Here is a 16,357-nt window from a genome sequence, read left to right on the forward strand (position 1 = left end):
AGGGTGCGGAACAGGGGAGAGCATGTATTTTATTTTATTTTTTTTTGAAACTTCAGGTCATTTTCACATCGTTTCTTAAGTGAAGCCTGGAATCGTAGCCAAAGGCAGCAAAACGTTTCTCTAAATGCAAAAGTATCTCAAATACAGCGGCCGTAACGTGCGCTTTCCCGTAGCTGATTAAATCCCCGGCAGCCGAGTGCTGCCTGTTCCTTCGAAATATTTCCCTGATGAATGCGGCGTGCTTTCAACACCCTGCTTTGTAGAAAGTTTCACTACAAGCCGAGAATATTTAGCGGGCAAATCTTTTCACTTCTAAATTGCATTATCATTAAACAAGTCGTTGCCCCCACCGTGTTTTTATACAACGTACTGAATCCGAATCTACGTGATTAACTGGACGTCTCGCCGGCTGATCAGCCACCGCACATCTTTGGGGTTCCCACTTAAAATTTAATTAAATGTACTGGGAGGTGCCATGGCCTTTTGCATTTGTTTGTAGGGTTTTTCTTCCGCACAGACATGTAAAAGCAAAAATCACATAAATTAAGGTTCAACTTTTAAGAGAAATTTGAAACTTATTTTCCTCTACGCGCTTTCTTCAGGTTATCTGAAAAGCTGGACGGACCGTGGATCAGCAACCGGGTTTGGTGAAAGGGGGTTTGTTTGGTTTTTACTCAGGAAAAAACTTTATTTAAGAGGATTTTTTCATCTGAGTGTGAGCGCGTGCACGGTTCCTATTAGTTTTGAGAGTCACACAAGCACACTGGGGGAAGGAAAGACTCTTACGTGCTTGTGTCTGGATCTAGAGCAAACCTTGTGAGCACCATCTCACTCTACTCCTTCGAAAAGGAGCTGTACACCAGCAGCAGCACGGTGCCATCCCATGCCAGGAAAATGAACAATGCAACCCACCACGATTTTCAAAATTCACTGCATTTTAAGGATTAGAGCTTCCCGTGCAAAGTTTTTAAGGTGGAAAAGCCTGCTCTGATCACCGCTGTTTGTTATTTCCTTGCTCAGATGATGAAGTCTGCTGCCTACCAAGACAAAACCAAAAATAATTTACAAGGAACTCGGAAATCACCCTAAAATCAACCTGACTCACGTGAGCAGTTGCTCACATGCTTAAAGTGCTTTCGAGATAAGACTTCATTGTGAACATAAGATTAAACAATGATAATGTGATGAACAAGTGTAAGCAAAATAAATACTTATAAAAGATGTGGAAAATGAGAAGTGGTAAGTTCTATTATTAAAATATTCTATTAAAGGCCAGGAAAAAAAAAATCCTTTATTCTTCCTGGCATATTGCAGGAGTCCTGACTTGCCACACTGCAACGATTCTTCTGATAAATCTTATTAATTTAAACTGAATTTATACACACCATTTGTCTGTGTCTTAAAAACAGAGAAAAAGGGGAATAAACCCCCGACTTTTGTCAGCTACAGCAGGAGATTTCAGGTGTTCTCAGATCCGTATCCACACTCTCCAAGTGTGAATACTTCGAGTTGTTTAGGGACAAATTCTGCAACCACACGCACAATTAGCTTCATCCATTTGAAGAAGCCCGCTGAAGCGAGGAGGATTTACTCAAGTGAGTGACTGCAGAATCAGGCCCTGACGTAGGGATATTTACATCAATAGGCAATTAGATAATAAAATCCCCTCTACTAATTATCCCCCTAATCAGAGTGGGTTTCTAAGGGTTCTTGTAGGCAGTTGTGGAAGTACATGTCTAAAATACATCTTCCTCACATAAAAACCCTTATGAAAGGCAGTTGCTTGAAAAGCTTAATAGCTCCATTTTAAAGTTTCACCTCCTCAACTGTTTTACATTAAAAAATATATACAATTTCATGCACTACTGACTCGCCAAATATCCTTTTGCAAACCCGATCCGCTTTTTTAATTAGAATAGCAAAAAGGATCGGGAAACTGGCAATCATGTTTTGCTCCCAATTCGGGAAAAAGATTTTTGTCTAGAATGGTACCTAATCACGCCCTCCAACTTCTTTCCCCCAGCTCCGACACTTCCCTGCACAGAGGGTTATCTGAAATTGTCACCCGCGTCACTTTTGATTTAGTGTTATAATACACCGCCTCCAACGAACCTCAGGACACTCCACGAGCACGAGTGAGTGCGTCGACACACGGAGGACACTTCAGCACGAGAGGCTGCTTTTCCAGTCCCCTCTTCAATGGAGAGGGTACCTTTTGAAAATCGGGATCAAATATGCAAAGTACGTCGCGCTAAGCAGCCACAGCGCTCTCAGTCAGTCGACACTTTCCGCAGGAGATGAGAAAGTGAAAAATCAGTATATTTCTACATATGCAAAACCTTTGCAAGTCCATAAAAGTGTCAGGAGAATTTGCTTAAAACAGCTTATAAAAATGGGAGAGAGAACGAGTCCCAGCCTATTATTCAATAACCATGTTTGTGAGGCATCTGCATAATCTAACCATGCATAAATTAGTATGTGTATTACAACAGTTATTTGCATAATAATAGCAAGTTAATAGATGCTTAAAGAGCACAGACCAACACCACCTTTAAATCAGACATGCCTCCAGGCACTCTGATCTGTACAGACCAAGATGCAGAAAACAGCGTTCATAAAACATACGAAAACATAAAAACCACATTCAAATAATTCAGTTTAGTCCCTGGACACTTCACTTTTTACACCCTCTCCCAGGGAAGAATAATTTGAGCAACTACAGAATAGTTTGTTGCTATGCATTCTAACATCCGTCTTGCAATAAGAATTTAAAGTGATCGCTAAATCTATTTCCGGACTGGATGTTTTGCTCAGAGCTTTGTGTTTTTTCAGGCACACAAAGTAAAATAGTACGTGGCATCGGCCTCACTGCTGCCACTGAAGATGGAAGCAGTTTTGCCACCAACTTCCATGAAATTGAGTTGAGTCAGCGCAATGTTAGAAATTGCCAGTATCTAAATAGAATACTAGTATTAGGTCCTCTTAAAAGGGAGAAACCAGGGCTCCCTGAAGTATTCCATTCACATTATATTTTTGATTCGAGAGTACTTCAGATCGTTGTACGGTTATTCAAAATCGGAAGTAAAAATTTAAATATGCAAAAGCAGCAGACAGACCTCCCTGCTTCAAAAGCACTGCTGTATGCGCTGGATTATTTTTTTAATCTCGCAACAAAACAATCATCGACATCATCATAATTTTCATTGTCTCTAGGGATAGAGTTTGGAGGAGAGAGGAGGAGAGGGGAAAAACCAAAATCAATAGAGACTTCTAAATGACTCCTTCAAAATACCACTTTTCAATTTAACAGGACAGATTTATTTGTATGTGGCTCCAATGTTCACAATTGCTCTCTGCACCTTCATACATAGGAATGAATGTCACAGTGGCAAACAGCAGTAATGAACAATCTTACCTGAGGATATGGAAACCTCCCAAGAGCAAGCTGGGAAAGGAAATAATATTTGTCTAGTTATATAGATTTGCATGGAGGGCACACTTTCTTAAAGAGAGAAAAGTACTCAACTCTCACGATTGTATCAATTGGAAAATGTCACCAAAAGTAATTCTGGAGGCACACAAAGAGCTGTATTTAGAATGGAGTCGTTCACAACAATTACCCCTTGTTCTATGGTCCTGAATATTTCCGTGTTCCTCAAGCTCTTCTGCCTGCAGCACTCAGGAGCACTCGCTGATGCCCAAGGTCCCGACGACTCTCTAAATTAAGCTGGTTCAGCCTCAACAGCGAGGCCGATGACCCTGACCTTTGCAAATAAATTATCTGCGGCGAACAGGTACTGCAAAGCACGCGCCCAACTCCCAAAGTCCTCCCCTAATCTGGCTCAGAGTAAAATCTGGGTTATGGGGGCGAGGTTTGCCTCTTTATTGGGGTCAAACCCACCTGGGAACCAGCGAGTGGGACCTGGAGGGAGACCACGGCACCGGTCTTTTCTTCAGATCAACTCTGAATTGCCCACGCTATTGACTGGGTTTGCCTCTTGCCCACGGGGTCTGATAAGCCAACTGATGGGCCACCGGAGTATCTGCTAGCGCCAGTAGGAGACCCACCCATACTACTGTTGCCATAATGCCACAGCCAGGAAATATTCCACAATAAAAATATTCGTGCCAGACTTTAGGTTTTCTCATTTGGCATCCGAACCTTGGAAACAATTCCAGCAAAATACAATTAGCTTAAGTTATTTTGACTACTATTCCGCGAGGGATGAGGGGTTGCAGAGTTGACACAGACTCCTCCGAGGGGGCAGGCAGAGCAGCTCTGTTCTGACTTGCTTTCTGGAGAGGTCCACATCTCCCCAAGGTTTTAAAGAGGAGCCACAGTCAGACGAGCTTCTCTACTCTTTGTGAATCCTCCCCTCACCAAGCTCCGGAAGCAGGTTACGGAGGCGCTGCCAGCGCTGATTTGCCCGCATGCTAAACAAGGTACATTCACATCTGACTGCGTAACAGCATCCGTGCTGAAGGTCTGAGCCATCTTGTCACGTGCTGCAAAGGACAAACCACACGGATGTGCTGAGGCACCGGTACTGCCCCGATATTTGAGCCCCTCAGCGCCGTGGTTACATGACCCAGTCCGATCACCGCCAAGGCAGCTGTGCTAACCTATGATGAAATTTCAGCCAGGCTGGCAGCACAAAGCTACCCCAAGTATGAACAATAAGGCACAGAGAGAGCCTTAGCAAGGTGGGAAAACGATGGAGCAAAGACCAGGAGACACTAGTTCAGGAAAAAGGTCGTGAGAAGGTGGTGTGAAGAAGGTAAAAGCAAGAGCGGAAGCCACCAGGAAAACGGCAGAGATGGTGCCCATTCTGCAAGCCCAGCTGCTGCCCAAACGCGGTATCGCACCATTTGGCTGTGAGCCTCAGCAAATAGAGCCAGCTTCTTCCAGGCCCTCACGGGAAAGACATTACAAAAGCAGAGTAGGTCTTGAAGCATTTGCCTACGAGAGGTATGCAAGAGGAACCCAGAGAGATGAAGGAATTCTTTTGGCGACTAATCTTAAAAGGAGATTGAGATAGTATCTGTCCTGAGAATCTACAGATGTATCAAGTGGGTTCTAAAGGGGCTACTGGGTTGGTACAAAACCTCTGAACTGGTATCATTGAAAATTCACCCCAACCTTTGCTCCACTCTGTCATCAGTGGCAGCTTGCACAACGACTGAGGAGGAGCCGTTACGGTTTGCTCTATCAGGATGGTGCTGACCAAGGATCCCTACTAGCAAGAATGTTTTTCGGAGACATTTCTGTTGTGCCACTCAGCTCTCTGAACATTGTCATCTGCTTCTAGACTTCCATCTGGGGATCGTTGTGTTTGCCTGGGCTGTAAGACCAGCACCTGCAGAACGTAGAAGAAATCAGGCTGGCAAGAGACACTGGAATAGGTCTAAGTAAGATCCCTTCCAGGTTCTCTAACGTGATCCAGTCTGAGCCAGCTTCCTCTTTTGGCTTTCTTCACTGCTTTGTCTTCCAGGATTGCCTCTAAGACTGAACTTTTGGGGGTGAATTCTGCCTTCCGCTTGCGGTTCTGAGCACAGTGCTTCTCTTGACAGCAAACTGGTTACAAACCAACCGGAGCTAAGCGGCCTTGATCGCCATCCTTTCCACCACTTGTCTCCAGTTCACAGCTTCTCCCAGATCAGAGCGTCACTCCAGACACTCTCTGATGGCACGCTCTGAAACACGCTGCTAAATAGTTAAGCAAAGACCCTGTGTTTTCTGTTATGCTCAGTCTTAAGGGCCAGAAGCTAATAAAACATGTCCTTTTGCATCTTCTCTTCTTTTGAGTAGATCATCCTTAATTTCCAAGAAGCTGCTCAAGCCCCTAAGAAGCAGCACTGCTGCTGTGTGAGCCTAGAAATCAACCTAAAAATGCCAAACACTTTTCCACAAACGGAAGTAGAAGAAATCCTGATTTTTCCAGTAACCACTGACTTAATAGTTATTACAACAGCTACAGGAATGTGGGAATGCAACATTTATCCCACTGGAGAACAAGAAGGTGAATATGGCTGGATGCACTGGGCATCATGCTGCAGACCTTAGTTAAGCAAACGACCACTGCCCCGGCGACGACTTCAAATGAAGCATTTCCATTCTCGCTGGTGATTCCTCCCCCTGACCATCGCACACCTCAGCAGGGGCTCCAAAGGCAGCAGAATAATTGAGGAAAAAAAGCAGTTTTCTGCCAGATTTAAGTACAGTATGTATAAACGAGCTTTGATGAATCCAAAAGGCATCAAGAGTAAGTTCTTTGAGGGTTGTTAAAAAAGGAATACGTTTCTCAGCGAACCATGGACAGACCACGGGCCAGTTCCGCATCCTCTGAACCATCCCTCGGATCCATCTAGTCAGAGTTGTTTCCTCCCGGTAAGATTGTCAAGGTATTATAAATTAAGAAACTTACCAAAGAGTATGTAATCTTCCCTGAAATAGCCTGCAGATATGTCACTGTACTAAATGTGTTTCAGATTTAATGAAGCTTTAATGTCCTTTTTAATTTTGCCTGTTTCTATATCACCAGGGGTCGAGCGAGGCAATCAGCACTCAAGAGGGTGGTTTGGTTTAAAACTAGGAAAAACTCATTTGCTTATGAGTTGCACTGTATTTTCTTAATTAAATTTGCTAAGTAAAATGGTTTAAGTTCAGCCAACCAATGACCTCTGTATGTAGATTTAGATTTATAAATAGCGTCACAGTTAAAGTAAAGGAAAAAAACAACCCCAAAACAAACAGATTAGAGCTTCACTAACGGGATTTTCACACTCTCTATCATCTGTCTCAGAGAAGTCTGCCTAAACCCGAGCAGCACAAGCCTAATGCAGGAACAAAACCTTGTACCCTACCAAACTAACACACACCAAAAACTTGTCTCCTCTGCTTTTACACAAGGAAACTTGGGAACTTGTGGTTTTGTTTTGAAGGCGTTATACCAAAAGCGCGGTGTTTCCAGTCACGCTCGTCAGGTCTGGGAGCTGAGAAGTATTTTAGGTAGTTGTGGATATTAAGGAGGGGAGAAAGGAACGCTTCAGCTTCAAGGAGCTGGTTCTCATTTCCCGACGGACACCTTCCCACTACAGAAGAACTGTAAAAACCATCATTTTAAAAAGGCAATGCTAGTATGGAATGGAAATATAAATGAGAATCAGACCATATCAGCACAAAACATGCCCAAATAACACTTTTCTGTATCTTTTCACTTTAGAGCAACTCCATGTGGATGTAGCAGGTTTTGGGGGTAGTAGTGAGATGTGTGGGTTTGGTTTTTTTTAAACTATTACTGCCTTAGGGCATTAAACCGCCCATCTGATGGGTGTTCACACGGTGAAAAAAGCTGTGCGGTTCCAAGTGCAAGTACCTGACAGGAGCCTTCCCCCAGGCCTGGGCAGGGGTGCAGGTGGATGTACGGGGCGCACCAGCAGATTTTAAACCAGTACTGGGTAATATCCCAGATAATTAAACAACAGGCAGAGGTACAGCGTGCGTGTATGCTGATTTTTAATCCAACTCCATCTAAAAACAGGAAAGGAAAATCAAAAAAGAACGTGAGGCAGGAAGTTTTGGTGGAGGCAGGTGCCAAAAACCTCTGTAAGATGGGCTGGAAAGCAGCTCTGACCTGTTCTCGACTACACACATTTAATGCGCAGGTAAGTGAACTGAGTCTTGTTGAAATAAAGTAATTAAGAGTTTTGGAACGGAAAATGGAAATCCAGAAAAATCCTCGCTAACAAACCGCTTTCTCTATATTGCTCTTTACCTGCCTGCCCGTACACTATTTATAAGAATTACAACAGCAGCCTGGGCCGTGCCCTGCTCAGAAAGTGAAGGAGAGAAGGAAGTTCAAACTATATTTTTAGGACACTCAGGCAATAAAGTCTCCCACTTAGATTATTGTCTATGTTGTGCAAGTTGTTTTTTAATTTACAGTTATGCTGAAAAGCACGGGATGTTTTTATTCTTAATTTAGACACATTCCATGTTTCTCAGCATAACTGCAAATTGAAAATAAGCACTTGCAATATTGCTAGCGAGCTAGCTGAAGGAGGACTTTATAGTCTGAAATGTTCTAAAATTTGTTCTTAATTACCTCGTGCACATTTTGCACAATTAAATTTCCATCTAAGGATTTTGCATTTAGATTGTGCACTGCAGTTAAACCTTCATTTTATGGAAAAACAGCCGCCACTTTGGAACACTCAGACACAGGAAACTTTAAAAATCAGACTTAACTACTGGATAACATAAAATTCCCTAGGTGAAATTCCATTCCAAGACCAATTTATACATTCCTAGATAGATGGCTTAAAATCACCTGAAACTCTGCAGGGTATGGACCTTAATAAATATTAAATACCTCAAAAACTACCCTAAGATTTTTCTTGCCTTCTAATATCAATTTCACTGTCCTCTTATTGCATGGTTTAAAAAAAAAAAAAAATCCAAAAGGATATAACAGCAATTTACCAGCATTAAAGTGCTTCTGAGGTTAAACTGACAACAAAGAAGAACAGAAACACAAAGCATCTTGAAGTAGGGTTTCAATTAAATGTGCAGGATTTAGTAATGCAGGACGAAAAAAAGAGTTACAAATTAATTTAATCTTCTGCCTATAGTTTGCAGCTGCACTCCGAAGTGTCTGGGGCTTAAGAACAAAGCCTTGAAAGGCCTCGGAGTGAGGAAAGCTTCAATTTTTAATGTATAACGCCATTAGCTGATAACTTGTGGAATCTGCGACCCCTGCGGAGGGGCATAAGCGCGGGTAACAGAGACTGATGAAGTGACATATTTGTTCATGTCTAGGACTATGAGGAAGAAGGTTATTACTAATACCGTCAGGCCCAACAGAAATATGCCCTAATAACCTTTGGGACATTCCTTGGCTTGAGCAGATGAGTTTGAGATCTCTCTGCATAAAGCATATTAAAAATCAAAGCCTAATTCACCTTAATTAAAGATAATTAGTTTCACTTTGGTTTCTTTTAAATACGAACTCTAGGAAATGCACTGCTAACTGAAGACGGCAGACAATCGTGATGAAATTGCACATTTCTTCCCCCCTACAAATCCCTTCTATTACCAGGCTTTTACCGCTGCGTCTTCAAAGGTGTCGCTCCGAATAGCGGCGCCTTTTCTAAAGGGACAAAAGTGGGACCTGAGCCTTTCAGGGCCAATCTATGCAAATTGTCAGGTGCAAAATTTGCACAAATGGTCCATAACGATTAAAGAGACGACCTGTCTGAGCAGAAAGGCTTCCCGCCTATTTGTTCGGTGAATTTAGAGGCAGTATCTGCAGGAAAAAAACCACACGTTCAATCCAGTTGTGCGGGTTCAAGTTCAGCTGTTCTCCAAGTCCACTGGCACGAGAGAGCTCATCTGTCATTACACACCAATCAAATACCAGACAGGCCAATTAAACCAATTAAATAACCAGAGAGGCAGACTCAACCGACAAACATTCCGGAATTTTTGACTTTTAACAAGTAGAAACAGCTACACCACACAGGCTTAGAATAGGGAACATTAATCTCTATTACATCATCCCCTAGATTACGAACAGCTGATGTTACCCCTTAATTGTCCACTCCTCTATCTCCTCAGGTAGAGAACTCTGTTATTTATTTTGCTGCCCGCAGTGGCCTAAGAGCAATCACCGAGAAACATGATACATTGAGGTCTCAACCCGTGCAAACTGTACCTAAACTTACACTTTATTGCAGCTTAGTTCACAATCTTCACCTAATATAGGGTTACATCCCAGCGCAGCAAGCGGATAAATCATCCTGGAATATTACTCGGGCTAAGTTTAGCTGTGAGTGGAGCATATGTGCTTCCGAGTCACTGAAGCAAAGGCCCATAAAATACACTAATTACTGGAAGTTATGGTCACTGAGTGATTGATAGCGCTCTGCGAGGCAACTTCCCCGTTTCCAGCGATTCCGAGGGGCCTCCCCCACCACACAGCCATTATTAATTCATGACCCAACCCTCAGGCACTGGTACCTTTACTTCTAATTCCGCCACCACAAAGATCGTGACGTCGCTGGATGTCGGCTTCATCCTCGTGGCCGCCGAAGGTGGCAGACGAGGATATGGAGCTAACGGCCGCTGCTTGGGGAAATCGCTCAAAATAGCTCAAGGGGAAAAAAAAATAATTTAAAAATCTAGGCCAGCTTTTTCCTAAGAACAAGTTTCTGAAAGGCACCACTCTGTCCAGAATTATTAAAACTAAATATTCTATGATATGAAGAATTCAAGCTACTGAGCAAAATTCCGTGTGTGCTACAGCCACTCTCAACGGCTGAGTGAAGCCTGCAAGGACTTCGTAGAATTATAGAAAGGGTTGGGCTGAAAGGGACCTCAAAGATCATCCAGATCCAACCTCCTGCCACGGGCAGGGCCACCTCCCACTAGACCGGATCGCTCAAAGCCCCATCCAACCCGGCCTTTGTCCATCCAAGTCACAAACATCACACTACGACAGTCTCTAAAAATACAGGCTAATAGGGTGATGCTTGTTGCCAACCTCCACGTATGTTCTTGCTTTCCTTAATCCTAGGCAAAAGATGTCTTTTACCAAACGCAAATTGTCATTTTCCTTTTAAGCTTGACCCTTTGCCGTCTTCTAATGGGCTATTTTAATTAATATTCCTTCTGCCTCTAATCACCGCAGCTTTTCACACTGCAGGTCACTGCGTGGTCCGTGCCTACCTCCAGCAGTCACGTTCAGAGCTGGCCCATCATGATGGTACTTTCCAACAAACCTTCACCAAGCGTTTTTTCCAACAAACCTTCACCAGTGCCACTCCAGAAACTACGTTGCACCACCAAGCTTCGGGTCTCAGATTCCTCCTGGCCTCTACCTGACTACGCGCAATTGTTTGGGTAAGGGTGTAAAGCAGATGAAAGACCAACCATAACACCCACATATAAGGGAAATGCTGCAGAAGACGAAATCGTGGCCTGCAGAACTTCCTGCAGATCAGCTCGCAACCTTCCTCACTTCAAAGCGACGGTAAGTGACTGACGACAATTTTTAGACTCCTTCAAGAGTGCTTCTGAAACCTCCCCTCCTTGACCAGACACCGGATACCGAGTCTTTACACCACTTTTATGTGGTGAAACATCTTAAAGATTGAAGTGCTTCAAGAGAACCATCTCAAAGCAGAGCTGCTCCTCTTGTAGCACCCTCTTCAAGCATCTTCCTCCTCTTTGCCTTTGTGGTGTACGTGAGCTCCTCTTCATCTCCGTCGCAGCTCCCAGCCCACGTGTGCTGAAGAGTCTAAGACTCCACCAGGCTGACTCAGCGTTAAGCCCACTCGGCAGATACATACGTGTGCCCCTAAGACACGACGTAAAGTGTGTGTGGTGGATATATGCTGATGCTCCTGTATGTGGGAACGCACACAACTGCTGAAAATCCGTCTGTCGAAATGCCGCTCAAAACAGCATCTTAACCCACATGTCACAAACCGGCAACCTTTGAAAGTTCTCGCAAATATACAGATAACGGAGAACTCTCGTGACTGAAGACTTTAAATTCTCATTTTAGGGGTCTTAAGAACTTTTTCTAACGTTGAAATTGATACACAAACTCCTTTTTCCCTGAAGGAGCGAACACTGATAATCTCTGCAAAAAAAAAAGTTAAAGGAGGCCTGAAATACAGGAAAGTAGCTGTTTTTCCCAGCAGAGGACAGTGGAAGTAGATATTAGGATGTGATACAAAAGGGGATCCAAAAAACTATCATTAGACAAGCACACGGGCTGATACTCTTTCTTCCAGCACCTACTTGGTTTGTAGCATAAGCAAATCCCCTTGATTTCCTGCATTTCAGTATAACATGCTACCGACTCTATCTGTAGATAAAATGAACCCTGGATGTTCTGGCAGAGATCTGCAAGTCCACGCTTTGCCTCAACGAGCAGCTCGGATCACAACTGGATTCCCTTCCCTTCCTTTCCCAAAGCTCCCTTCTTCCCCCCACCTACCGTCGCCACGTAAGAGAATCTGGTCCCTCAGTACCGTCTCGAGAACGTGCCCGCGCTCCTCAGCAGGAGGCTTTGAGGTGGTAAAATCAAAAAAAAAGAAAACCCAGAAGCAAGCCTCCATGGAAGGACGAGTACCCGAGAACACATCAGCCCTGCAGGGTTCCACCAGAGCTATTCTCACCCAGCGTCTTGTCTCACACAGCAGCCTCTGACCCCAGGAGCAGCAGCTCAGCTCTGGGCACACCTCCTCCTCCGACACCTCCGCAAAAAGGGTCAAGAAAGCCGCCCATCAAACCCCAATGACATGTATTTTATCCCGTTTTGGATGCTTTGAAGTTCACTGTGGGCTAGCAGCCGTGCAAGGCAGGAGTAGGGTTGTGTTGGAGCGCGATGGGAAACATCAGGTAATTTAATTTCGTCTCCCGTGCAGGGTCCAGCTCTTGGATGGAGACTGAACCGGCTACAGAGCGCACCCAGCACCCAGCTCGGTCAGCCTGCAGTGCGGTTTATGACTGAGTTATAAACTCCTGAAAAACAGCTTTTATAAATGAAAATGCTGACACAGTCTTCAGCGGAGTGACAGCAATGTCGTCAGTTTAAATTGAACTTGCTTTGTCAACCCCAGAGCACTTAAATAAAACACCTAAAAAATCTCCTGAAAACACATGAACTGTTTACCCTGAAAGACTTAAACCGTTTTAAGAGACTATGTATTCAATTTAATTCACTGCGAAAAATCCTGAAGAAAGAAATGCAAACTCAAAAAAATTATAGAATAGTAATAAAAAAGCTAGTGGAATTTCTACTTTTTTTTTTTAATATAATTCTGTATTTTTTTTTTATTTTTGACAAAGGGAAGATCGAGCACCCTCAGACATCTCTTACTCCAAAAGGAACTTGAATGCTCACTATCTCAAAACTCAGGTGGCACCCACTTCTAACACTTTTCACACACTGCTAGCAAATTTTTTGGGGGGCAGTTTTCTTACCCTTCAAAAGTAACAGTTCAGTTCCTCATTATGCATAGCTTGGCAGCAAAAAGAAAAGAAATTGAGACATTTCAAAGGCTCAGAAGAATATTAAAGACAACAAGAAGATTTACGTAGCTATTATTTCGTATTATCATATGTCAGAGCAGCCTTTGCTAGCTTGGTCCCACGTCCTTTCCTTTAAATTAACATGGTGTAACTGTGCTAGGTTGGAGTTGCAGGCATTGGAGCATTAAACGGAGATGATTTTAAAATCCTACAGCAAATTCTAACTTCCCTTTTTAACAGTTCCATCAACAAGAGCCTGGGTGTCTCCTGTACCAATCCCCCTGTCAATACAGTGTTACTTTAATGACAGTGACCTTGTGTGGCTCTTAGAGCATCTTCTTCACCCTTTTCGAGACATTTTTCTAAGCCACTGTCCTTGCTTTCATCATTTAACACATCACTCAAACCACTTCAACAAAACAGCGATCACGTTGAAGAGAGGTCTCGGAGGACCAGCTGACATACCAATTAACAAAGCGCTTGGTTTTTTGTACGTCTGGTTCAGAAGACACTCGTGGAAAGGGAGAAGAGAAGGGAAAAAGAAGTTGAGAAGGTGTAAAAGAGGCGAGTAAACGCAAACTAAAGAGTTTTCCTAATGTTGGCTAATGTAATCCAAAATTCATCCTTCAAATCAAACTCACCATCACACAGGTTACCTACTAAAACCCCTGAGCTAAACTCCAATATCTTGCTCTACATGTAGATCATTAGATCGCTGCTGCTCATCAAAACACATTTTCGATTCAGCAAAGGAACTGGCAAAAGCTTGCTCTGTAGGACTTTGGCACTTACAGCGCTGTATTCCACCGCAAGTCAGGAAAAAATCACCATCAAGTCTTAATGCAATACCATCTCATTTTAGTCCTTTGTTGGCTCGACTCATTTACAGAGCATGTGAGCACGTTCTCTTCCAAAATTGTGAGAGCTCTCCAGCATCACAAACCATTAAAATCCGCACTAAAACAAATTAAGAGAACTGCATCCCCTGTGACACGCTAAGTATGTCAGCATTGTAATTCTGAGCTAGCTCACATCTGACTCTGGCAAAGATTTACAAGATCTGAACACAATAATTCGGCATTAAGGATTTTCATTTTGGTTAAAACCGATTTGGCAAGGAACTGATTGCTTGAAAACGTAACAACAGTCTCGGTTAACTTCCAAGCTACAAAATGTGAACATTTTGCCTAGATGCAGAGAGCCAGCACCAAGACCACTTAACTTTGGTCTGATCTTCTGCTAAAAAGATCTGTTGCACCAAAGGGTACATTCGGCTTCACTTTAATGAGGGTATATTACACCAGAAGAGAAGGGCACCTACATTTTTCGGTTGATCATACCATGCCTTTGTCAAGCTGTCCAAGAAAGATGACACAAGCCATCATCTGAATGAACTGTTCTTACAGGCAGAATCAATTGTTTCAAGCAGTGGGAAGGTCCTTCATGGGACTGTCCTGTCTCTTTAAATGTCTTACAAATCATAAGCTGAAAAACAATAACCTTTTTCCCGAATCGAAATGGATTTTGTTCTGGCTAGACCTGCAGAAAGCACGGCTTCTCCTGACCGACCACATTCTCTTTGTATCTAACCAAACTGAACGCAGTTGGAACCAATCCATTCTAAATACAGCCAAGAAATTTAGCCATAGTTTGAAACGTTGACTTGTTCAGGTTGGAAAAAACCTTTAAGATCATCGAGTGAAACCGTTAACCCAGCGCTGCCAGGACTGTCACTAACCCGTGTCCCCGAGCACACACCTACATGTAAAAAGTTAAAAGCATGCACATATGAAAGAGCATACAGAGACAACATTGAAGTATTTTGACGTTTGATTTCATTTTGATTCTTGCAACACGCACATGAAAATGACAGATATTTGCATACCTCCATGAAGGAAATCCCCAAACTCCAAACGTCCGAATGGATTCCGTACTGTTCTCCTGAAATCCGCTCAGGCTGCAAAGAGACAGAAACATTTTCCTGAGCCTTCCAAACCAGCGCACTGCTCTGCACCTTGACAAGTTGGCTTTGGCACCCGTGTTTGGGCTGTTTGACCCGACAAGAAAAAGCCAACGGCTTGCACGGGCGCAGCAAAGCGCGAGGTCGGGTCGTGCAAGTCCTCAGGTACGTACGTCTGCTGGTAACACCAGGAAACCAGACTCCTAACGTTGAGTCAAGGGCTTGGGGAGTAACTACGGTTTAAAAAGCAAAAGTTATTGAAGCCAAGAGAACCAACCAAGTCACGTGCCAGCTATTTTATTTAATATACTTCTTAATTTCATTTTTGACCTATAGAAAAAAAAACCTCACTCAAAACTATTAATAGCAAGTTTAATGCCTCATGAAATAGAATGTTGTAAAATATAACTGCTAGTTTTTACTTGAAAGCTACAATTTAAGCATTTCCAAGGTCAAGTACAGCATGAAATGTAACAATAAAAGGCTCCAGGAGACTTCTCTCCCCACTGTGCTGTTAATGCACCTGTCTAGCCCAACCACCTACGAAGCACTGGCTGTATTTTTAGTCTTTAATAATCCAGAGACCTTTTTTAGAAAACAAACTCCCAAATTAGTGCCAGTCCAATGTGTTTTCGGATGTTTACTCTGCACTGCTAATCCCAGGTCAAGAGCTTTTATCGCCGCATGAACGTTAAGTAAAAAACACGGTGCTGCCCACGTTACCTTTGAGGAGAGCCTTCCATGACTGCCATAGCCTAAAAACCACCCCAGAGTGTAACGGGAAGAAAATCTTTCTGCCTGAGCTTCATTTATTTTGAGCTCAACGGTGATCAAAAATAATAATTATTTTTTAAAGTTCGTTAAGGCTAGCCTTCATTAAGTATGGTTAGCCTGGGTCAGCCTAGCTTAGAAACGTTTCAAACAGCATCACGGAGGGAAACAATTTTTAAGCATCCTTTTAAATTGACAAAAACCTTCAAAAAGATGCAGCCAAAAATGCCCGAGGACGGATACATCTGCCTTTCCAGCCGAACACGGTAACACCCGCAGAACTTTTTAGTGGAGATGAGAGCCTGGCTCTTCCTGAGCTGCCAAAGCAATATTAAATTAAAGTAAATAGTGTTCTGTTACAACAGCTCACGTTTGAAAGAGCACCTCACATTTAGAAATAAGATATTCACGGAAGACAGGGGCAAGTAAATCATTTGCACATGGAAACAAAAAGTCTCGTCATGGGAATTGAAGAGAATGGAAAAGAAGATGAAAATAAAAGAATAACACGTACTTGAAGTGTGCAAACACAGAGATCATCCTAAGGATACCAGCTCAAAAATATTTTCCCTCAAGAATTTCTC

The 16,357-nt window shown here is 43.1% G+C and overlaps 1 protein-coding gene across 1 annotated transcript in view; it reads right to left on the reverse strand.

Annotated features, from left to right (window-relative positions):
• MAP2K5 (mitogen-activated protein kinase kinase 5) overlaps positions 1–16,357 on the reverse strand; it is a gene marked incomplete at its 5' end in the record, with an annotated part of 80,992 nt that overhangs the window by 44,830 nt on the left and 19,805 nt on the right. Inside the window, 2 exons of the mRNA XM_009875436.1 lie at positions 3,416–3,445; positions 14,928–14,999. Of these exons, the coding sequence (XP_009873738.1) occupies positions 3,416–3,445; positions 14,928–14,999 (102 nt within the window). The remainder of the gene's footprint in view (positions 1–3,415; positions 3,446–14,927; positions 15,000–16,357) is intronic.

This window comes from Apaloderma vittatum, unplaced genomic scaffold, assembly GCF_000703405.1.
Source record: "Apaloderma vittatum isolate BGI_N311 unplaced genomic scaffold, ASM70340v1 scaffold3578, whole genome shotgun sequence".
NCBI lineage: Eukaryota > Metazoa > Chordata > Aves > Trogoniformes > Trogonidae > Apaloderma > Apaloderma vittatum.